The 25,138-nt window shown below is 42.1% G+C and overlaps 1 protein-coding gene across 1 annotated transcript; it reads right to left on the bottom strand.

The window, feature by feature from the left end:
* Window positions 1-556: 556 nt before the first annotated feature.
* On the bottom strand, window positions 557-24,459 carry SRD5A2 (steroid 5 alpha-reductase 2). Its single transcript, XM_051614368.1, has 5 exons — window positions 24,169-24,459; window positions 4,342-4,505; window positions 2,422-2,523; window positions 1,231-1,381; window positions 557-656 (listed from the first exon to the last, which is right to left on the bottom strand). Exons 1-5 carry the CDS (start codon window positions 24,450-24,452, stop codon window positions 590-592), a joined length of 768 nt encoding a protein of 255 aa, XP_051470328.1. The 5' UTR covers window positions 24,453-24,459; the 3' UTR covers window positions 557-589.
* Window positions 24,460-25,138: the final 679 nt, after the last annotated feature.

The raw sequence follows: 25,138 nt of genomic DNA, 5'->3' as shown, positions 1-25,138 counted from the left end.
CCTCTGTGCCATAACACACTACTCCCAGCCTTTTACCAACACAAGTATCCTCTTGTTGCATTATGATTCTGGAAGCTAAGCTTGATTTTAGATGCAAAAGAATGAGCTGAGTTATTTTCCTGGTAAAAGACACCCCTACTCTGGTTAAAAGTGTGGTGGCACTTATTGCAGTGCTGGCAGAGCGAGTACACGTGTGCTGCGGCATGGAGGCAGGAAGAAGCAGCTGCAGAAGTGCTGTAAATTGGAGTGGCTGCTGAAGAGTTACTCTGAAGTCATGGGCTTACTTTCTATTTTTCTGCATCAGTTTTTAGCCATTGCTTTTCTCTGATCTCAGTACAGTTATATATCCATTTTGCATAGGTAGAACTCCACTGACAAGCAAACATATTGTTTGGGGAGTCCCTTTGACCATAATTATCTACAATTTCCCCTGTAGTTAATAACAAGAACTTCAGTTCCATTTTACCATCTTGCCTGTTACATCCCCAGGTTATCATTTTGTACAATTAATTATAGTCTGACCTAACATTAAAACTAGGAATTGAAAAAAGCCCTATAAAAACAGAATACAGAGTCCGTATTTCGGTCATTAAAAAATGAAAGGAATCAAGGCTTTCCTTGATTTTGGATAGTCCGTAAATGTCTTGAGATAGTACCTGAAAGAAAATAAGCAAGAGAGTGAACCTGCACATATACAAAGGAACTGCACAGTCTCAATACAGCTCAGCAGAGGAACCTTTAAACTCCTCCAGACTGCCTTGCTTTGTAACCTCTGTGTGTTGCTCTGCAAAAGAGTGTTCCAAAATATTTTCAGCAGGTTTTTTAATTAAGTGAAAGTTGATAATGCTGTTAATATTCTAACTGACCTAAAGTAGAAACTGTAAGAATTCAGAGCAGAGAACCATATCTACTTCAAAGGACTGCAGAGGTTGCAAGGGAACCCTTAGGAAAGGTTTACGTTTACAAAGTTTAGTAGAAAGAAGCTCTAACACAGCAGAAGCCATGGTGTAACTCCTGTTGGATTAAATTACTGTCAAGCCCACTTAAGAGGGGCTCTAGCTGAGTGCCTTACTTTCACCCTCTCACTAATAAGCCACTACACTTCTTATATATAGTGTTAAAATTCAATTTTATCTGGAATCCTGGCCCTGCTCTTCTGCCCCTCCCTGACATTTTGCAAACTGCACTCCAAGAGCAAGCAGCAGCACCTGGCAAGAAGCAGTTTGATACCTGTGATGGTGATAAGCACGTGGCCCAATGCAGCAAAGAGTAAAAAAGGCAAAGGCGAAGGCTGGTAGGGACCAAGTTGCTATGGCGAAACCAAACCATTCCACAATTTCTCCAAAGTAGTTGGCTCCAGAAACATAGGTGAACAGTCCTCCTGCATTGACAGACAAAATACGTAATTTTTACAGTCATCTCATGCACATGAAAAAAAATATTTCCCATAAAGTCAGCAGCAGAATATGCTGCCTTTCTTATTCAGAGCCCACAGCAGCAACCTAAACCCACCGTCCTGAAGCCAGTGGAACCGTGCTGAAGGGGGATCTTGTACAAGACTCTTGCACAAGAATCAAAGGTGAATCTAACCCAGAGGCTTCCAACATGCTCACAATAATTTACTTTCATTTGGAAAAGGCCTTGAAAAAGCCCATTATTAGATTTAAATTTAAATTCTTAACATGAGTCAGTTATCTTCAGGCCCTAAAAATATTTTGCAGCTTGACTACCTTTGGGGAATGCAAAATCTGGATCTCAGTTTTGCATGTTAGCTGATCACAACATCTACAAGAAGCAGATAAGTATTGGAGGTGAGAAACTCTGGGGGAGAGATATTAAAATCTATAAAAAAACCAGCAGGAGTCAACGCTGAAACCAGGGAACTCCTGGATCTCCTTCATTATTGCTCTACAGAGATAGACATTTCCTGGTTCACTGTTCTGGCCCACAGCCACTCTTCCTCACCAGGCCCCACCTTGAAAGAGATGGAAAGGAAATTCTGCGCCTTATGTCCTTGGTGTTATTTTTTCCCCTAAAGCTTACACTTTGAATATCCCTTTTGCAGTGTAAGATGTCCACTACTTCCTGGGCATGGAGGAGAATATTTCCTTCTTTGCAGCTGCCTTTTACCAAGGCTAAAATCCTCTTCCAATGTCCCACTTCAGTCTTCTCTAAATTCCACAGTCCATTTCCTAAAACATCTCATCACAGCTCATGTTTTCCAGATACTCTTGTTGCTCCTTGAGGACATTCTGCAGCCATCTCAAACTAGTCCCAGTAGCTCAGAGGGCCATCTGAGCCAACTATCTGTGCAATACTGGCATCTCTGCTATTATGCTTGCTTTTCTGTGAATTCAGTCAGGAAACAACATCTGTTCTGCTGCCCTACTTTCTCCAAGGTGGTGGGCAATAAGAATATACCTTGAGGAATCTTGTAAGTGACTTCCCCGGGTTTCCTCAGCTGGCGAAGCAGGAGATCACTGTGAATGTTGATTCCCATTCCCAGCAGAAATAAGAGGAGACCTAAGAAACAAACCAGAGATGGATTAGAAAGACAAGTCTGCCTGGTTTCAAGCACATATGTGAGGTTTATCTTTAGAGCAGGCAGATAGGAGACCTAACATGAGGTGGGTGGATTCAGTCAGTCAGAAGATGCACTGCTACTGAGAGAGCTACTGAGCAGAAGAAGCATAGGTGGCTGGTGACAAACAACCCTCTATCTCTGTGTCAGTTGTTGGATCACCTACATTGTATAGCTTCAGTGTGGAGAGCATCCTGAGCATGCTGATTTGTTGGTGAAACAAAAGCACTTTCAGCTGGTGTGAGAAAAAAGATGAACATCCCAGCTGGCCATAGTTACCATTTATTGAGCATGAAGGTGGGGGACACAGCACCCAGCTGACACTGCTGACTGATGGCATCAGCCATGGCTGTGGATGTTACTGTAGAGTAACTACAAAGCTGTGGGCAAGTACAATTAATCTCATTTTACAGCTGGGGAAAGAGAAGCACAGAGAACACAAGCTGATCCAGCCCATCATTGGAAGCGGGAAGGGAAGTTATGTAGCAGGGCAGCTCAGTTCCCTGCCAGCGAGGCCACTTTGCCAGAGCTATGGGCATGCACATAGAGCAGTTAATCACTAGAGGATGCTGAGAAGCTTCTGGCCAGAATGATTCATTGACCATACTCCATTTAGCTGAAAAACTAGAGGGATTTGATTGAGTAACTCTGCAGGTGACATGCCCTACATTTTATGCTACATTAGACACTGAGAAAACCACCTCTGACAATGACTGGGAAGCAAGGAAAGAAATAGAGGTGGTGTGTACTACAAAGTATAGAAAAAAAGACTAAGTGCTGATAAAACCTCAACACTTCCAACAGCATCAGAAGTTGTTAAGACTCTGTAGAGAAAGAATATACTGCTTGCTTTTTATTTAATATTTCAAGTACTGCTAATGCTGAATTCCTTTTTTTTTTCATTAAATAAATATTTTGTTTATCATGCAAATTATGTGATGTGGTGCTTTCTTTGTTGGGTATGGGAGCTCTAACTAAACAATGTCCAGGATTTTTCATATGTGATACTGTCTGAAAAGACTGAACTTGGATCCATTGTCTGAAGCAGGGTTATTTTGTACTTATTTTGTCATATTCAAAACATTTCCTCCAACCTGCATGTTAATCTGCATTTCTGTATGTGCATTTAAAAAACATCCTTTGTGCAGCACCAAATGTGTAATGCTACCTAGCTGCTCTTGCTCAATTTTTCTCTCAGGGATTTTACAGGGTGAAATTCAGCTAAGCTATTAAGTTACAGAATATAAAGGGACTATATTTACATACAGCCCATTTGTGCATGATCTCTAATCTTCCTATGTGCCTTAGACAAGAAAAAAGAGCTCTTTGTCTTTAAAGCCTCATTTATGCTGGGGTTTTTCCCCTTCTTTTCTCTCTCTGTTGGAATAGCTGCATCAAGTGCAAAGCTCCCTGGAGAGGAAGAGAAAGCCACAGCTTGCTCTTGCACATGGTCACTGCTGGGTGGACACTTCTGGCTGAGCCAGGGCATATCCCCATTCAGCCTCCAGTAAGACACGACTGGGGATTTGAGACTAACACATAACATTGAACACCTTCAAAGGTGACTGCCTGTCAGGGGAAAAAAAAAAAAAAAGTGTGCCACTGTAAATTTATTTGTTTTATCTGGGCCAGCAGGCAGGTTTTATGCTGATTTCCATCACAATTGATTTAACTCATGTTGAGTGAAGATTAGGGCATAATTCAAAATGCTTACAAATTGCTTGGAGATTAGATCTTGGGAATCCTGCAGCTATAATTACCTGATGTAAATCTGATGTCAGTGCACCAATCGTTTGGATATTCTGCGCAGTAAATCAGATAGTACCCCTGGAGGAAGCCATTATAGATACAGAATAATGTGCCAAAGAAAAGCAATTGCAGTGGGAAAGGTCTGCCTCTAGTGAAGAAGGGGTAAATAAATGTCCTAAGGTAGAAAAGAAAACAGTGTTAACATATTTCTCATGATAACATTGTATTTGCAGTTCCTCTGCTGTAGGAAAAAAAGCACTTTAACAAAACACAAAATATGAAAAAGGTCAATAAATATTAAAAAAGTTGAAAACAACTGTAACACAATAAGATCAACTAATGGAAACAAGAAATACTGCAGATACCATTATTTTTCTAGTCCTTCAGGACTGAACACAAGATGGGAAGCTAGAAATTTCATCCAGAGGCACTGCTGCCTTGAGAACATCTCTTTTCCATCTTTGTCCCTTGTTGGTAAAATAAAGAACTCACGCCCACAAACAGCAATTTAATTCTAAGACCTTGGCTGCCCTTTGCTGTAACATTGCAGAGGGCCAAGCAAAGGATGCTGTGGAGGCACATGGGCACACTGATGTTCAAAACAAAGTATTGTTGGGCAGTAGCAATTGCAATATTGATTCTCCAAATGCGTATTGCTATGCCACAAGCACCATGCAGGAACTTTGTTATAGAGAAGGCATTTCTGCTCACTGCAGACCAGTCCCTGAGGGCTTTAGCCCATGGTGGCAGATGGAGTTGAAGGCAGTGCTGAGAGCACTCTGACTCTCTCATGCTCTGCAGTATATAGCCTGAGGTGTAATCCCCTTTCTCAACCTCTCCTTTTCCACTGAGCCACCCCTGCTCATCTCCAACATACAGCAGCTCTGTCCTGCTCTGCTCAGACACTTTGATGCAGAAGCAGAGCAACCTTGTTGGCTTCTTGGAGGAGCTGCTTTGCCTCCAGTCCTTGCCTCTTCATGCTTTCAAATTTTTCTTTAAAATGAGTAGAGCAAAAAACCTATGTTTAATACAAAAAAACTGTTTAAAGACCAAGATTCCAGGCAGCTCCAGCACCTAGAGCTTCCTTAGACAAAAGCTGTGCAAACAGTAGCATTAACATGTAGGAACAAATAATTTGTGCTTCTATATAAATATATAAATATCTTTGGTGCAGGTGGGTGTATCCCTCTTGACACTTTGGGCAATCCATATCATGCTTGGGAGAGTGAAATGTAGAAGTATACTTCTATTTGTTAGGTATTTTCTTATTGGCCAATTAGGTGCTGTATGTGGTAAAATCTACTCTCTTAATTTATTTCTTTTGCCCTCTTGGGCTTTGGATGGTGCTCATCATAACATTATATAAGCACTGTTCATAAGTAATCCACATCCTGGGTTGCCAATGTCAACTTAAGCAAACTGAGGCATAGAATGTCATAACACTGTGAATCTGGATTAAATCATACTGAGCATGTCTGAAAATGAGTAAGCAGTGTATAGGCAACAATATGTTAATGTATTCACTGCATTCCAAAGCAAGGTAAGCCAGATTTCCAGCAATTAAGACAGTTGAGATGCAGAAGTTCTAAATATTTCTCTATAAAGTGAAACCTAAGAGGCGTGGAAAATATTTTTCAGACAGTGGTATCACATTTGTCATATTTCTTACAGTACAGAAAGAAATGCTTTTTGGAGTTGTGTTACCAATAATTACTGATTTTGCCCTTCAGGAATGGGAAGCTGGAGATACAAGTAGGTGAGGCCAGAGTTAGCAATCCAACTTTCCTGTTAGATCAATATTGACAAAATGGATCTTAAAAGGTGTGAGAAAAAGCAGCAAACTTGGAAATGGACACTTGGAAAAAGCTAACTGTATAGAAGAGATAATTGTATTGGTCCATACAAAGTGAGCTTAGGAGGGGAATTTATACAACAGATTGGAGTGAAACTTGCACTGCTTTATCCTTCATCAAAACCAGTTATGTTTTGAGTGTCTCATTTTCTACAGCTGATGCAAACAGAATTTTCTAGCACGAGCTGGCATTTCTCAGCTCCAAGCAAAGTCGATTGTTGCCGTGGTGCTTCCTGATGTTGCTGGGGCAGGATAGAGGTTACAGGCCCTCGAAAGGTGACTTGTCGTGCAGTAACAGGAAAGCAAAAATTAATCATAGACCTATATACCATGGATGCAGAGGATGCAGGACAGAAAGAACTTGCATGCAAAATATAAGTAAAGTCACAGGAGAGCCAGGAGGTGTCAACTTCTTTTTGTTGAGGGACTGAAATCCTGGCATCGCTGAAGTCCCACCTCATAGCAGTTTCGAAAATCCTAGTCAGGAAATTTATCCAAGAATCTTCGTTGAGCAACAACTTCTCCAAGGAAATCTCCTTGGGTCTGCACATCCAGAGGTCAGAGTCAGTATCTGAATAATGCCCTAAGTCTTTGTTTCAATGCAGCATAAGTCAGTTTGTACTATGTAGCTACTTGAGGGTGCACAGAATATTCCTGATGGGTTTTAGAAAAGCAACTGAGATAAAGCAGGGACATTTAATAGGTTTAAATATTCCACAGAGGGGTCTACATCTCTGCTGGAATTATTTTGCAGTGTGAAAATCAAAGGGAGATTGAAGGCCACCATTTTAGAATAACAGAACCAAAACTGGCCTTTTGGATTTAGACCAATGACCAATTTGACCTTTTTCTTTCAGTGCAGCATCGATGACTAATCCTTTATTCCTTTATTATCTTTACTGGCCAAAGGCACTGCATCTGACTAAACCACTAACAACAGCTTCTTTTAAATGAGTGAAAAATAAATTATTCATCTTTTTTTCCATCATTTATTTTCCAGAAGAACAGGTTTTGAAAATAAAATCATTTGACATTGCATCAAATTTCATCTTAGAGATATTAGTCCAGTTCCTTGAAAACTCCAGAGACCCTCACCCAAACTGCAGGAAATTATAGGCTTCCTCTTCTTTCCACAGAAGGTAGAAATCTTTTCATAAATGTTACTGCAATCCACGAAGAGTGGGCTCTCAATCCTCCTCCAGCAGCTTGTTAATTAGAGACATTGTGCTGTTACTGTGTCTTTTCCTCTCCAAGGACCAGGTGCAGTAGTTCAAATAGTAGCGGCTCATGTTTTCCGGCCTGGAAACCTGAGGTCTTTCTAGTGCTCATGAGGTGTTTAACACCTGGAGTAACTGGGTCAGGAGCTCAGGGCTGGTGACAGACTGTTTGTAGGGACACTCTTTCTTATTGGTCTTTCAGTAAGAGATTAATAAGAACAGACATATTCGAGAAAAAAATAACATCAATTATTAGAAAAGAATTTGTTTGGGAGAGTTGAATAGCTATGACCAAGAGTTTTCATTATACTGAAAGCAAGGAAGTTTGAATGCAATTATAAGAAATGACTGTTAAATATAATATAGAAACAACACTGAAGAGCTTGGTAGGTCTGAGAGAAGAAAGAGGATAACCACAGGTTACAGACACAGTCAGGTTCTTTAATAAAGAGAATGAAAAGTGTAAATGTTTGGAATGTGTATTTATTGTCATATTTCAGGGGGTAAATTGTATTTAAGAGAGGCAGAAATTAGCAGCTGTCAAGACCAACACACCACCATTTCCTGCATTTTCTTTTAAATGATCTGATACTGGCTTTTGCAAAAGATAGAGTTCTGCCTGGGAGGGACCTCTGCTCTAATCCAGTGTGATAACTGCAGGGTTTCATACTGTCTCACAACTCTTCTAACAACATTACCCTCACACTGAAGAAGTTAAAAATTACAGTAAACTCCCTAGAATAGATAAGCAACTTAAGGAGTGAAGCTTCAGAGTGATACTCGCTATCCCAGGAAGGCTTGACACCACGGATGGCAGCGCTTGCAGCAGCCAGCTCCATCAAAGGCTGATGCTCCAAAGGAATGAGCAACTGTGCTTGACTTAAATACAGACTTGAAGTTGAATCCTCGGTGCTGGATCAGAAAAGCTAAGTTGCTTCTATATTACTGTCAATCTTTGCTGAAGAAAAAGATCACGCATTTGACCTCAGATAGATTTAAGGAATCTGAGCTATGTAATACTTGATCCCAACACTATGAACACCCTAAAGTGAGTCACTCTGAACATCTAGCACTAGTCAGTAGTGCCTCACTGATTGTTACAAATTTTACATACGCTATACAATTAGCAAAGTAATAAGGACCAATACAGCTTAGGGATGAAACTGAGTCCTCTTCACCTTGCATACAGCCATTATTAGATGTGCCATACTTTGTAAAATACAAGTGAAAAAAGGAAGGAAAAAGAACGGGACCTAAGAATTGGTATTTGGTTTTAATTAGTCAAGAAAAATTGTGCAGGCTCAACTCCAAGGAAAAGATTTTTGCTTTTCTATATTCAGTCCAACAGCAGGCAGGTTTCAAAAGTGTTTTGCAGATTTCTTTATAAAGTATTTCCTTCTCTTTTTGTTCTTCCATTATTTCTGAAACTGTCACTGGAAAAATCTGGTGTCTCCCAGTGGTTACCAGCATCCAGTTAGAAAAAGCAAAGAAGAATTCTTCCTTGTCAGTGATAAAAAAGGCACTCAAGCATGAAAAGCATTGATCATTTCTACCTGCTTTAGCATATTACACATTTTCTAAAGGGATACCAAGAACAGAATTGTTGGGTTTGGTGCAGCAGGAAATCACAAACCAGCACCAATCACACAAACCACAAATCAGCACAAACCACAAATCAGCAAGCTACACTCAATCTACATTTATATTGGTATATTTCTTGGTGTATTTCTTATTGCTGTATTTATTTCTCAAATGTTTACACTTTGGTCTACAAACACCAAATGGGTTTCAAATACTCTTAATTATGCAATATTATTTTGTTTATATTTGCTATTAGCTAATAACTTATTTCTTCCTTTTCAGATCAGGAGACCTGAATGAGAGCTGAATGAAACATTGGGAAAAATGGATTGAATGCCTATAACCAAAGGTGACTGAAACAAGAGACTAGAACCAGAAGTTAATAACTTTCTTCACATCACCTGCCAAACTGGGTAAATGCACTGGAAAGGTGGGTATTTGTTTTAAAAATATTTTGCTCTTCCATAGCCAAAGAAGGTAAAATTAAGCTAATAGAGCAAAGGAAGTATGTCCCCAGTACACATCCCTGTTGAAATTGGCACCATCCGATGCAGACACACAGTTTGTCCTCAGATACTACACAGCCAAGTATTGGAGTCCAGGATGTATGGCATGATGGACCTTTTGTCTAAAAACCCAAACAATTATACTTGTAACAGCCTTCTTGACTGGGATCCCTATATATGTACAACAGCAGGAGGCAGAACTTGATTCTATATATAACTTAGGCAATCCTATTTTCTTAAAATAGGTTTGTTGAGTGAAGGAATTGACATAAATTGTATGTATGATAGAGGAAGGATGGTAGCAGCACAAGGTGTTCTGTGTCTTGACCTTAGTAAAATTTTTCACACTGTCTCACATGTTAATCTTCTAAGTAAGTTGGGGGTTCCTGGTTTAAAGGATGTTATTTTAAGTGGCTATAAAATTGATTGATAAATTATATCAAGGAACAGTTAGCAATTGTTCACTATCAAACTAGAATGTTCTGCAAAAGACTTTTCTAGTACTAGTTGGGGGTTTTTCATGAATAATATGCCTGTGGGGGGAAAAATTAATTCTAATGTTTGGGGCTGGCACAACTCTGGGAGATGCTGAGCACACCAAGAGTGAGGGCTAGAGTTTACAGTAATCTTGAAATATTGGTTTCCTAGTTTTAAAACAGTAGGTTTGATTCAACAAAGACAATGGCAAAATACTACACTTGGGTAAGACTGACCAAATGTGACAGATAAGCTCAAGAACAGGCTGGATAGCAGAGGGAGTGCTGGTAGGTAGTAAACCAAGCGTGAGCTAATGATGTCAGGCTGTTGTGAAAAAGACAAATGTTAAAAATGTACTGTAGGAATGGGAATGCTGATGGAGATACCTGAAGAAATATTTCCCCTTTGCATGGCATTAATTTAAATTATACTGTGTCCAGCTCTGCACTTCATAAAATACACAGACAAGGTGGAAGCAGCCCAAAGAAAAAACAACTGTGATCAAGGAAATGTGACATGCAGAAAGGCTGAAGGACTCAGGGTTGTTTAAGCTAAGAGAAAACCAGTGGAAGACATAGCAATGTACAACTGTATAAAAAGTTGCTGCAAAGAAGAAAAGAGTAAAACACTCTCCTTGTCTACCAGGAACACAATAACAGGCCTAAAGAGCTGCATAGAAAATGCAGCTTAGACATTAGGGAAGGACAGAGAAGCACTGGAACATAGTAGCTGGAGGGTTGGAGGAATCTCCACCAATGGCATTTGTCAGAGGACAGGCGAGACAAACGCCCATCAGTGGCATACACAGTCCTTAGACTGATCCTCTTTCCTTATTCTATGTTTTTTACCCAGCAATTGGAATTCTGGGCTGTTGTAGGCCTGGTGTCACAGGGCACTGGAGTTCATAGAGCTCTCTCGCATGCTGATTTCATCAGTACATGCCAAAACACTAACAAAAAATTTTAAGGACTATATGTGGCCAGGAACTCTCTTGGAATGGGAACTTGGAGATAACTAGGTGAGAGAGAGACTCTGACAAGAAGTCAGGGTGCAGGGATGAGATCTGGAATTAGCTGAGCAAAAAAACTAGGATGAGCAAAACATCTTACTTGGACTGCAGACTGAACTCAATGCCAGACCAACTATCTCAGTTGAAACCCTAACTAAACTTGGCTCAGACTTATACTTGTATGAGGATTACAGGGCAGGACTAAGGTCAACATGACTAGATAGATTGTGGTGATGACAAATGTGCAGATCTCATGGTGCTTCATGGTTACTTCTACCACTTGATAGTATCTAAAGAGCAGCAGTACTTAAAGATTATGAGAATGTTTGCTGTTTTATCTAAGCAATGGTGTGTCAAAGGCTTAGCCAGCCAAAGCATGTACTTCAGCCAGGTATCTCACTCTTCTCCAGAAATAACCATTTGATATTTATGAAGACAGATCACTTTGTTCCTATTGCTTAACTGTGGGTGTTTGCCAAAAGCATGAAACCTGTGCCAGAGTAACTTAACCAGACACTATGCTATGCACTTCAAAAAGCTCACTGCTCCACTGGAGCGGAGAGTTCAAAGAGTTCACAGAGGCTGAGAGTGTGAGCAGAACAAAAGGATGCATCTACAGAAAAATGGTACAAAATCCAAGGATGCACAGACCTGTGCTCTTAAACTGCATTTTTCAGAGTAAGTGCAATTTTTTTCCATAACTGGGGCTAAGACATGACCAAAGGAAGCCAGACATTTGGTAGCTATCCCTCTCCAAAGCTAAGTCTTGGTCAGGCTGTATCCAACCAACATAACACTAGACTCTGGAGTTCCCAGACTCATTGCTAATAGTCTTTAAAATATTCTTAACTAGCTTTTTTTCACTCAAGTAATTGCTTCTTTTCCTCCTTTATGCCAAATCTCCTGTCTCCATTTTTCTCATCCAGACTTCCTGACTTTGTCCTTTCTTTGTTTTTCCTTCAGATTCTCACCTCCTTCAGGGCTTTTCATGTGCTTTTTTTTTTCCAGTTAGGAGTTGCCCCTCTTGCTGCCATACCCCTGCATTCTGCCTCTCTTTCATTGTAGTTCTTTCACCTTTGTCTCTCTCTCTTTGCAGTTATCACTGTTCATCTTTAGCAAAAGGACAGCTCCCCTTGGGCTTCCTAGCACGTCTTAGTTACCTCTGCAGCAGCTTTTCTGGATCCTGTAGCTGGGAAGGACTCGGCAGTAACACAGCGTTTATATTGACCTGTACATGAAATTGAACCATGCTTCCTATACTATGTAATACTACATTCTTTTGGTTTGGCACTGACTCCATATTGTCATGTTTCAATAAACTACAAACTCTCTGCATAACTGGGACATGTAACAGCACTGATCTACACAGATGCTGCAATAGAAGCTGGCTGTTTGTTTCAGAACAACACTGGGCACTTGTGGACATCAGGGTAGGTGCAGACCTCCTTGGGTCCTCTTTCCCAAGTGCCCATGCAATTGGTTTGTGCAAGGGAGGAAAAAGCCAGGTGATGCTGCAGGATTTTCAGTGCCAGGGTCTAGTTGCAGAGCATGTCCACCCTTGAGGGCCTGTGAACATGTCTCAGAGTCAGAGACAGCAAGCTCACTACTCCCAAGCACAGTGAGCAGGCCAAGCAGGTCTGCTGGCAAAGGAGGTCATAGAGCAGGACCAATACTTTGGGTCTGCAGGAGTCTCACCCTCAACACGTGAGCCTTGACATATCTGGGTAAACAACCTGCTACATGAAGTAGTTTGGGAATTCAAGCTATGTGTTGCTGTAAAAAAATATATCAGTGAGAAAACTGAGGTTGCAAACTAAAGCAGTTTCTCCCTAGCTCTGTCTTTTAGATGCTCCTGTCAATTACAGTTCTTAAGTCCTCCTTCAGCTGAGAGTGCTTCTTTCACAATGCAGCATGGAAATGGTAAAACGATTTTTGACCATTTCACCACAGTTCACAGAGTTCAGAAGGGCATCACTGGATCTTCCTCCTTATTTTTTATTCTGCAAAGAAATTCTCTAAGAAACTGACAGATTCAGTAACAAACCTCTGCAGCAGTTTAGGCCTGTTGTGTGTTGGGAAAGTCTTCATAACTGAAATGATCAGAAACACTACATAATTTTTCTTTCCAAAACAGTAAAAATGTTAAAGATAAAATTATAATTCTTCAATCCTTGGGCTCATGTTTTGAAGAATATTGGTTGAAACGTCTTACAGTGGGGGAGGTAGTAATCCAAATTTCTTCTGAACCTGTATGACCTCCTGGCATCTGTGGCAGTACATACAGACAGGAATCAAATTTGAAATGGCCAGGTCAGGTCCTGAGTTTCTGCTCACAGTAAAATGATCAGAGGGTTTAATAACCTTTTTGTTTGTGTTTTTTTGTTTGTTGTTGTTTGTTTGTTTTTGTTGTTGTTGGTTTTGGTTTTTGTTTGGTTTTTTGGTGTTTTTTTTTTGTTTGGTGGTTGTTGTTGTTGTTGTTGTTGTTGTGTTTTGTTGTTGTTGGTTTTTTGTAAGGAAAATGCTACCATGGGCTGACACTGAGTCACAGTTATCTTTGCTCCCTCCCAAAATGTGCCAAAATATTTTTTAACACTGAAAGTTGCATATAGAAAGCATACTCAGCACACAGAAAGTATGAAAGTGTCTTTTGATACCTGGATATTGCCATCTCACAACATCTCCTTTTCACTTCCATTTCTTCTTGCTTCTGCCCCACCTTCTACCCTAACTTTTTAACAGTTCTCTTACTTGTCCCTTGCTGTGCTACTCCCTTTCACCTGGCCTTTTTATCTGTTCCCACCTTCCAGCCCTGACTCTAAAGAGCCTCACAGTGTTTTTTATTTCTCTGCATTCAAGACAACTTGTATTTTCCTAATCCATGCTGCCAGGACTCCAGCTAGGAGATGACTTCTTCCCTGTTAAGTACTCTACCAGCCAGAAATGCTCTGCCCCTACAGCGCTGGCCTGGACAATAGTTGGCTGGATTGCAGGCTCATGCACTATGGTCCTGCTTGTAGCCTCAGATGAACCAGAGGAACTGCTCTACACGGGCAGACTCTAAAGATGCTTGCTGACACACTTTGTGTTTGAACAGATACAAACGCATTTCTCAGAAACAACTCCCCCAAGTTTGAACTGCTTTTCCTAGGAACAGCCAGAGACACATCTCTACACTTCAGCAACCTTAACCCAGGCCAAGTTTGAAAACATGAACATGATAATGATTCTTTGAAGAAAAAAAAAAAAAAAAAAAGAAAGAAAAAAAAAGGTTTAAAGAGAAGCAAACACAAAGAACTCAATAGCATAATGTAAATACAATTTCTTCTTCCTCTCCCTTTCAGGAGTGGCAAAAGTTTTACAGATGCCCAGGAATTCTCCTGCCCCACACAAATGACAGGAGTCACTGGATGGTTTGCTTAGGACCACACTGTTCAGAGGTATTTACATGTGCATCTCTAGCAGGAGACCACACTACTGTGACTAGACTGTTCGGCATAGCCCAGCTGGCTTATTCAGAGCTCTCTTCAGCCTTCCTGCCCCACATCAAAATATAACATGAAGACCTAGCTCAAGGGGACTTGGCTTTCTTCTTATATATGGCAAAAATTGACTGTGGGTGTTGCTACTCTGTTACATGTTTATGAAGAGTAATTATGAAGGAGGAAGTAAAAAACAACTTACTTCAAATATGACCTTTTTCATTGTTATTGCAGGTCACATTTTCATGCACCATTTTAGGAATGGTGAAATTTTCTGCCCATCCTTGGGTATTAATACAACTGATGTTTCAAAAGTTCATAACTAGACAGAATTTAGGTGAGTCTTAAAACTAATTTGGTCTATAGAATATATATACACATTCTTCTTACCAGTTGAATTTTCCTTTCCTGCACCACTTACTTTAACCCAGTTTTAGTATTACGTTTTTTTAAATGAAATAATTTCATTATTTTGGAGACGTTTCAAAAATAATTACAATATTAGCTGAGTGGTCAGCAAAGATGAAACAGCTCTCACATTCAAATGTATGTAGATGTACCTGAATGTAATTATTCTACCAAATTCTATAAGGATCACCCTACTGGTCAATCACCTGCCACATTTAAATCAGTATCTAGAGAGAGAGAAGTTCAAGGTGTGTAATTTAAAAATTATTGTTTGATTTATAGTTTGAAAGTGTTTCTTTATTGTAATTCTTCTTGAACACAATGACTTCAATTTTGAAGGAGATACCAAGAACTTCAATCAAGGGAAATAGGGGAAGTTCCTGGGATGGACATTTATTTATAATCATACTACTAGGAGGTTATTACATGAATTTTTAATCTTAACTGAGTTCCCCAAAACAGGGAAACAACGTAATTGTATAAGGTTTTGAGTACACAAAGGAACTTCTGAAAATTTACCCTTTTGTCAAATTATACTTACACACTCAGTAAAAAAGTTCTACCTCCCCCCATACCAGCTGCCTCCCTTACAGTAAGAAATTCAAAAAATAAAAATTTAGGACCTTGAAAGAGCAACACTGTGCATATGGAATGAACCTTAACGCTTTTCCCTTGCTTTTTATTTCCTACTTAAAAGAACAGCCCAAATAAGGGAATACTACAGACATCTCATGATTAAAGCAAGTAATTTCCTTGTTTGGTAAAAGCATTTTTTTGAAAGTAAAAGCCCTTACTGAAATTCCTATATATAATATAATCTTATTTTCTCTCTTAGTATAGCCCTTTATAACCCAGCTTTTCCAATATCAACAGCAGGAATCTGGAAATGTAAATCAAGATCTCTACATCCTCATCAGTCTTTCCAAACCTCAGTGGAGTTTGGTGCTCAGGGTGTATCTTCCAACAGGGCTTTAAACTCCTAGGATACCAGGTGTTGTAACTTCCTCACTGGGCTCAAACCTCACACAGGTGAGATCAGGGGGACCTACTTGTGCCTTGGTAACAGCATCATGCCTGAGACTTCAGGTCTCTGCCCTAGGTCTGCAATTTAAAGAGCTCTCTGCAGAGCAGCTGGGACTGAGCACCCACCAAGCCTTTGTGTGTTTGTCAGTGACACAGCAAATAGGAGTGACATACGAGTTTCAGCAAACATGAATACTCCTTTAGATATGGTCCTGCTACAGGTAGCAGAGATGGAATGAAGAGAAAAAAATTCTGTGACCTTCTCAGCATGTCCTGGACTTGACTTTACTTCTGGAGGATGAAATAGACATTCTGTGTTTGGAGTTCTGGCCAGTGAACTGACTGCAAGACAGCAAATGTAATCTGGAGTAATAAATTGGAATACTGTGCAACACACAAGAATATAAAATCTTCTTGAACAAGCAGATTAGGGAATTATCATCTTAGGTGGCACAGTAGGAGTGGTGGGTATGATAGGGAATAGAGACCAGGAGCATGGCACACAATAATGCCTGGAGTATATATAAAAAAGCATAAAGGGTTGTAAAGCTGCCTGGTAATCACAAAATAGCACAAATGTATTGGCATCAGATAGAAACACACTGTTAGCAGGCATGTTGCCTTGAAAAGAAGTGAAGAAAGATGGATGTCTTCAGTTACTTCTGCAGAAATTCTTCCAGTCCAAGAGATAAAATGAAAAATGACGTGGGTACACCTGGGGCTGGACAAAAACTATAGGTTTCTGTAACGTTAATGTTTCTCATGTTTCCAGTGGGAAAGGAATATATATATAGGGTTATTTGTGCACATAGTTAGGAAGGCAATTAGCTAGTGTTCTATTTTGAGAGCATAATTAGGAAGGTATTTAATAATGCGAAGAAGCAAACTCCACGCCAGCACTGGGAACTTGAACATTTTACACTTCTGTGGCAAAACATGTAAAGAGATATTTTTGTTGACTATTCATTCATTAATTTTAGGAACCTGAGTAAAACTAGCAATGAATCTAGTATTTTCACTAGAGATATTTGATATTCTTACTACTGCAACTCACTGGCATGAATCACAAAGAGTTAAAATCATTGAGAGGGGAGCAAGGAATGCATGAAAGGGGCAGAGCGAATGGCCAACCTCCAGGGGTGTTGATGCCAGATTTAGAGTTACTGGTAAATCCAAACAGCAGGAGACAAGATGCAAATGCATTACTGTGTGGCTGGTGGAGGCCAAAAGGAACCTGGTTAGGGCATCAAGGTGAAGCAAAACAGAGAATAGGATTTGTTGCTTGTCAAATACCTGCATGCTTCGTATTGGAGATTAATGACAGCAGTTTCATGAGGCCAATAATAAAAATGTCTGTAGTTATTGACATTTCATGATGGTGACTTTCTAAGACAAAAGGATAAAATAACTATTTCTATGGGGGAAAAATTAATCTCTGGATTAAGTCTATTGATTATTATATGGTCTGATTATATACACTATTAGCAAGGAGAGTAACAATTAAAAATACATAGATATGCTTCAAACTTAATCTAATCTCTTTGTTTACCTCATTCATATTTCAAAAAAATGTAACTAAAACTCCTTATGGATATGAAATACCTCTAAAACTTATTAGTAAAATAACTTCATAAACTACTTACTGACTCATTTGTGGCCTGCATCCACCTGCATTTCACTGGAAGCTCGAGCTGGGTTTCTTAGTGATCACAAGTAAGCACACTTATATGAAAAAATGACCAGCCTGTCCAGGTAAATGCTGCACCTACCTGACCAGGTAGGCTGAAAAAGAGACTACACGAGACACATTCCACAGAGTTCGGGAAGAGGAAGAGTCTTTTTCTTTCTCCTCCCAACTTAGTTTTGGAGAGAGGGGAAACTGGCCAAAAGCATAAAAAAACTTATGCAAGGACATTGTTTTCAAATGCTCCTGGTTTCCCATGCTTTTGCCATTAAAACCTGCTTTCCCTGATCTTTTTAGAAAGATGTCTCTTTGCCAAAAACAAAGTACAGACACATCAAAATGAGTGATCAGCAAAGGGGTTTGTGGATCCAGTTTGGTCTGAAAGAGCTGTCTGCCAGATTCACCTGAGTGCACTTCAGAAATGAAAACAGCAATTTCTGTATCTACATATATACACACATATATATACACATATATGTGTGTGTATACTAACAGAGTAAAAGATAATGTTTTTGTTGGAAACAAAGTTGCAATAAAATAAAATAAATAACTAAATGTAACAGCAAGTGTGACTTGAAACTGAAATGGCTCTTTAAATGGCTGGTGCCTCAGCTAGTATGAACAGCAGAATGGGGTGTAAGTGAAGCACCCTGTCTTTTACATCAGCATCTTCAGGATTAGCTTTGTAGGTCAGTGAGACAAGGCTTTCCCCCCTGCCACTGCGCATGGTGGCATCTCCTCTGCTCCTTCACACTGTCTTTCTCACTTCTAAGCGAAATGCAGCATTAAGGTTTATATGGAATTTGATGGGAACGGCTTCCTCTCATCTCCTTATATTTTCTTTCACATCGCTGGTTTTTGAACCTCGACTGCAAAACGGAAATGCAGCAAACAGGCTCCTCCCCGCCACCTGAGGGCTTCAGCTGGCATTGTCTCTGTATTCCTTAACCAGCACAGCCCCTCTAGCGGGAAAGGCCGTGTTACAAGCTGCATGTCTAAGCAAAACACTTTGGAAGTTATTTATCACAGGAAGTATTCCTGTACATACATCTTATGCCACTCCTCATTTGCAGCTCATGGCCAGCTTTTCACAGAGACTGCATATGGAAGGCTTAGCATGCCGTGATTTTCTTCACTTTCTTCCTCCTTTCCTCTGTCTTCCCGCCCCATTAGTTTTGGAGGCCCTACCACCATAGGCCCTACCTCATGAAACTAAAGAAACTATGAACTTAATTAAAACTGGTGCAATAAACTTAGATTTTTTGGATATTTGCCTTAGCACCAGAGAGCATTTGGATGTGTTTAAATTCACACCATGATGCGGTAATTAAATGCACATTGAGACAGGAAGAGCAATCTCACAAAGGATAGCAAAGAAGCAGGAGGTGGAAGTGGGGATTCCTCTTTTCCCTTTCTTCTCCTCAGCAGCAACCGTTTGCCTTCAAGCCCTTCATGACAGCCTCAGGCCGCGCTCCATCTTGTGCTTGCCACAAAGAGAGAGGCTGCTGCCTAGTGGTAGCAGAAGAAGAGGGAGAGCATGCTGCTGTCACAGTTCACCACAGGCTGCTGGACTGCTGCTCCTGGACCAAGGCGGGAAGGCAGGAAGGCCTCCTAGCTCCATCCACCTCCCTTTTGCATCCTCTTAGGCAGCAAAACTTTGTTTTAGACTCTGTTTCGGGGAGGGCCAGCAGTTGCACACAGATCACAGAAACACAGAATGACAGAATGGTTTGGGTTGGACGAGACCTTAAAGATCAACTAGTTCCAACCTTCCTGCATGAGCACAGACACCTCCCACTAGATCAGGTTGCTAAGAGCGCCATGCAACCTGCCCTTGAACACTTCCAGGTATGGAGCATCCACAACTTGCCTGGGCAACCCGTTCCAGTGTCTCATCACTCTCAGAGAAGATGACCATCTCATTTATCTTTCAGCAGTGTGCTGGATGGGAGCACAACACCTGTCATGGCTGGCTCACAGGGCTCCACTGGGCAAGCAGACAGGTCCTACAAAGTCCTTGTCATTCAGGAGCCATCAGCATTAACTCAGGGAGTTTCCAGAAGATTATTTGAGTGGTCCTTACAATACTCCAGTACATTCCTCAACTACCAGACAAGACATACAGAATTACCACTAGTAAAGCTGATACATGGCACAAGTTCTAGACAACTAGTGAGTATCAGTGTGGGTAGGACAGCATTACTGAACACTAAGACCATAAAGAAAAGCTACTTCAAAATCAAAGAAATGCAGCCATTCCTAAGGTGCGATAGATTGTAATCTTGGTTACAACTGTGGCTACACCAGCTCTATGGTGCTGAAAGTAGCCTGGAAACACAGGGCTTTCTAGTGTAACTCCAACATAAAATACACTCTCCTGACCTGTAAGCATGGGAGTAGTATATGGGAACAGGAAGGTGAAGTTGTCTCTAGATATGCTACTACATTTTATTCTGCATCCAACACTGACATTGTAATTTTAAAATGGATATTTCAAACAAACAAACAAAAGCAGAGAGGAAAAGAGTCACAGAAATTATCTGAGGACAGAGAGAAACAAATCTCTTGCATGATGGGTCTACAGCTGTGGTTCAGTGACACTATGAAGCTGGTTTAGGATACATACCCTAGATCAAACAAAAAATGTGGCAGCTACTTGACTCCATGGACAAAAGCAGGACAAATAATTCTGCTGGCTTCAACCTGTTCCTAAATTTGTGAAAAGGTAATTTTATCCTGACCAACTTCATGCTGGATGAAGTATTGTGTGTCTGCACCACTCTAGCTCTGTTTCAGTTCACGTCTGTTCCCCTGTAGCTGGCATAAATCCACCATAAAGCCATAAATTCAGCATGAACCCCACACCATGTGCAGTAGCTAGTTCATCAGAAATATGATCATGTGTTCCTGGTGCAGACAGAAGGTCTGACAGCACTGTAACAAGCAAATTGAAAGAGTATCCGATGACTGTGTGATATCATGGCGAGAAAATACTACTGGATACCAAGGAGTGCTTTAAATCAGCACAGAGCAAGAAAAAGCAAGCATCACTGAGAGAAAATCAAGGCTAGTCAAATTCAAGTACGACATTTTAAACAGGTTGTTCAAGGGATAGTAAAATTGTTCAGAAGATCACACTACCAAACAAAACAGTGGATTCTCCATAGAAAATGATGGATTGTCCACCTTCAGGGGTCTTCAGATCAAGGAAGTTACACCAAAATAGATGCTTCAGTTAAACACAAGCTACTGGAGCAGCACAGCTGGTCATAATGTATAGAAAGGCAGAACAGCCAGCACAGTGGTCCTTTAAAAAAATCTGTTTCTCTGTCAGGGACTATGTTGTCCTTCTCCCTTCCACATTCATGTTTATTATAACAGATGAGACAAAATTAGGAATTACAAAAATTTCCCTGTGGAAAGAAATGAGTTACTAAATTATGCAGCACTATGTGAAGAAAATTCTCTCCATTTCATACAAACATAAAGGAATGCTTAAATACAGATGCCAGATGATCAGTAGTTAAGGTAGTAGTAGATGAACAAAACAGATTTATAGATTGAAATGGAACAGCTTTATTCACTTCAAAATTTTCAAGTCAGAAAAACTGCAGTAGGCTACACCCTTTAAGTAGTTTAATTAATGATCAATTGTATGTTTTACTTATTATACTTGCAGTCAGTTTAATCATGGAAGTATTTAAATCTATTCTTAAATGATTTCTAATAAAGATAACAAATTGAAAAAATATCAAGATAAAGTCTGGCTGTTATATCAAAGTACTGAACCTTTTTTCAAATACTGGGTGCTGAAGAGATGCTCTAACCCACTGTGACCAGTATCCCCTGCTCCCAACCCCTGCCAAGATGTTTAGCACAACCAATGCAATTTCATAAGGCAAACAGCCATAATATTTAAGTGCCCTGAACATGTATCATTCCCCATTTCTTTCTACCCCTTTTTCAACATTGTGATAGCCCACCAGAGCTGTAGTCAGGATGAGGTAGCACCCGTTACAGAACATGGAAGTGTAACAGCATCTAAGATACTGCCTATAAAATCCAGCAGCTGCAAGTGGACTTAGATGGGAGCCGCTGCTGGACAGCAAACCCTGCGATCCATCCGTGGTCAGGGCTGCCTCCTCCATTGCTGTCTTCTTCCTCTGAGGACTGAGTAACTAATGTTTTTTTAGGTAAAGTCTGAGTTTACATTACAATAATTCTTTCAAGTGCTTGTTTATTAAGAATTTAATCTGATCTGCCGAGAGTCCAGGAAACTAAAAAGTCTAGGTAAATAAAAATTCTAGATAATAAGAAAGCTAAGCAAATTATTAGCAATTCTGTAACTGTAAACCATGCTAACTGCTAAAAATTTTGTGTAACAATAAGCTATGCTAGCTGCTAGAAATTGTAGGTAACAATCAGCTGTGTTAATTGATACAATTTTTATGTAATAATAAAGTTCTAATTACAACCACAACCTTGTGACCATTAGTCTATTCTACAAAGGATCCCTCAAAGAACCTGCCTGTCCCCATAGTGTCAGGTGACACCCAGAAAAACTCCTAATTTACGAATTTTTGGGTCTTTTACATAACAATAGAGCACTAATATTGAATGTAACATTCCATATATTAATTGATTCGGTAGAATCTCAGAATGGCTTGTGTAAGAAGTGGCTGCACTCTGCAAGAATAATACTGCAGTAACACGCAGTATTAGAAACAACATTTTTTATACAGAATTGGTTAAAATGAGGGCTTTTATTTTTACAATGTAAAAAATATGCTCCAACCACAGATGAGGAAACACCCAAATGACTTGAGACAGAAAATGTATGAAAACACACTGCTTCTGCCTAAGCCTAGCAGTAACGTTGAAAAAGAAGCTACTGACTCAAAAGACGTGTGCATACTGGTAGGGCAACATTTCTTCCAGTTGTCTAGTGGTGCTGGTTGATTTCTGTGTTTCTGAAATGATCGGAAATTCTTGAGAGTAACAGAATGCATGAAATTATACTTAGCGTAATTGCCTATAATTACTACGTCTATCCTTCTGGGATCCACATGTGTTATAGGTAGTGTTTTCCAGCTGACTTAGTGCAGCAAAGGAAAGACAATGTTAGTGGTAACGGATATATCTCCAACATCACATTTTAACCATGTTAAACCATTCTCTGTTTTAAATTTATATAAAACAGTCTACTGTTTCTGTCCCTAAACTGTTTGTAGAGACACTTCAGCTGGATTTTCAACATACTGATTTTGGTTGATTTGCAGATAATTTCTGATCAATTATTACATGAATGTTTTCTATTTCTAAGAAGCAAAATAAAGCATGGAAGTAGGAATTGGGGTTAAAAACGGCAAACCAAGTCAGGAAAAGTTTTGCCTCAGAATTGACACAGCTCTTTCCTGTGTAATGGCATAACATTGTCACATGCACTTGCCTTTTGTGAAAAGTCTTTTTTTCTTTTCCATGAACCGAGAACCAAAAGTCAAATTCCTCATGAAAAACTCCAGAGAAAATGAAAGTGGAGCAGAAGATAAAAACCACTCAGTTGAGTGTATCAGAAGGTATATTCTGGTGTTATACTCCAGAACCAAGCCCCACTGACTGCAGAACCAGGTGACAATTGTAGAGCTATATCACTTCAAAGTTATCACCAACAGTAGGTCAAAACTCTATTTTCATTTTGAGACCTGATTAGTAAATACAGAAATAATTAGAGGTACAGCATTCATTGACATCTGATATGACAAAGTTTCTAAAAAGAAAAGGAAGAAAAAAGAAGGTAAATGGGAATGACGGGTTGAGCATAAAGAAGCAACTTTTGTGCTGTGATACAGAAAGCCTGCAGCGACTGTGTTTTTCCCTGTGCTAACTGCACAGCAAGGCGGCTCATCCCGCCGCCGCTCCCGCACTGCTGCGGGGTTCAGGATTCGGGCCATCCGCACGCTTGTTCCCACGGCTCCCAGCGCGGCTCCCGGCGCTGCATGGGCTGCGCTTCTTCTGCCCGCAATAAGCATGTTGCATGTCCCTTTTACGTAACATTTTGATTAGCTTCATCCAAAAAAACCCAACAACTTTGCTCCAGATTAGCGAAACCTCGTTCTTTTTTTTTTTTTTTATTATTATTACTATTATTTCTTTATTGTAAGATAAAAATCCAAAGCATCCGTCCTCTCTCCCGTGTCAAGCACCCGAGTACCACCTGCTCCTTCTCTCGGCGGCCGGGACGGGGGTGAGACACCGACCCGACCAGCCCCTACGCTTCGAGCCAAGCTGCGGGGAGCGGATGAGCTGCTCCCGCGCCCTCCCGTTCCAAGGGCCGCGTCTCGCACGGACCGGAGCGATGCTGCAACAAAGCCCCGCTCCAGCCCCACGGCCCACCCGGCCCCGGCAGCACCCACTCCCGCAGGGGACTGCTACTGGGTTCTTCCTTCCCCTGTCTCCCGAGGGGAGGCCGCAGCTCGCGGCAGCCGCCTCTCGCCCCCGGAGCGCCGCGGGCCGGTGCCGGGGCGGCTCCGGGAGGCGCTGCAGGCGGGCGGCGGGGGCAGGGGGAGCGGCGGGGCTGCGGGAGCCCAGCCCGGCGGCGGTACCTGTAGAAGTAGTGCCAGCAGAAGAGGCAGCAGAGGAGGCGGCAGCCCAGCGGCTCGAGGCGGGGCGGGCTGCGCAGCGCCAGCAGCAGCGCGGGCACCAGGAAGGAGGGCAGCTCCTGCAGGAACCAGGCGCAGCGCGCCGGCAGCCGGCCCCGCGGCCGGCACAGCCGCTCCTCGTGCTTCCCGTAGCGGGACGGCACCCGGAGGTACAGCGAGAGCTGCAGCAGCGCCAGGGCGCCCAGCAGCGAGCTGAGGGCCAGCACCAGGCTGGGGAAGCACTGCATGCTCGGGGGCGGGCGGGGGCGCCGGGCAGCGCGGGGCAACTAGGCAAACAGCCCTCGGCCCGCGCCAGCCCCGGCCTTATTAGGGCCGCGGCGGTCACCCCGCCCCTCCGCGATGCCTCCCATCGCCCGGGCTCGTCAGAGGGCGCAGCCCCTCTTGCCGTGGCGGGCGAGGCGCCCCAGCCCGCCCCGAGCAGAGCTGCCCCCCGCGGGCCCGCTCCGGCCCCGCAGCCCCTCGGCCGGCGGGCGGCTCAGGGGGGCCGGCGGCGGTTGGCGGCGGTTGGCGGCCGGTAGGGGCCGGGGGCGCGCGGGCCGCCCGCGGCGGGCGCGAGGCAGCAAGCAGCGGGGGGCGAGCGGCGGCGGCGCGGCCCGGCGGCGCGGGGGTGCGGCCCCGGGAGGAGGCGGCTGTTCCCGGTAAGGTGGGAGCGCCGGCGTGTCTCCTCCGCCCCAGGGAGGTGTCGCAAGGCTTGAGGCTCGCGGCGGTCCAAACCCAGGGTCGCTGCGCGGCTTCTGGGCCCCCAGGTGCGAGGCCGCGGGCAGGCCCTGGCACGGTGACTTGCCCCGCAGTGATTCCGTCGCCGGGAATGCCACGCCGTGGCTCGGCTGGTGGTCTGTGAGGCGCTGGCTGAGCAGCCCCTCTGCTCGCAGGGGGTGCTGCTCCGTTTGCGCGCGGGTGCGAAGTAGAGGCA

This window comes from Apus apus, chromosome 3 (assembly GCF_020740795.1).
Source record: "Apus apus isolate bApuApu2 chromosome 3, bApuApu2.pri.cur, whole genome shotgun sequence".
NCBI classification, from domain to species: domain Eukaryota; kingdom Metazoa; phylum Chordata; class Aves; order Apodiformes; family Apodidae; genus Apus; species Apus apus.
The sequence above is the reverse complement of the archived record's forward strand: the minus strand, read 5'-3'. Positions and strand labels throughout refer to the sequence as shown.

Excerpts from the sequence above, each read along its gene's own strand:
- SRD5A2 (XM_051614368.1), bottom strand. The coding sequence starts at position 24,452 with ATGCAGTGCTTCCCCAGCCTGGTGCTGGCCCTCAGCTCGCTGCTGGGC. Across the intron at positions 2,524-4,341 it reads TGACATCAGATTTACATCAG|GTCTCCTCTTATTTCTGCTG; the intron begins GTAATTATAGCT and ends TTTGTTTCTTAG. Across the intron at positions 657-1,230 it reads CGTGCTTATCACCATCACAG|GTACTATCTCAAGACATTTA; the intron begins GTATCAAACTGC and ends ATTTTCTTTCAG.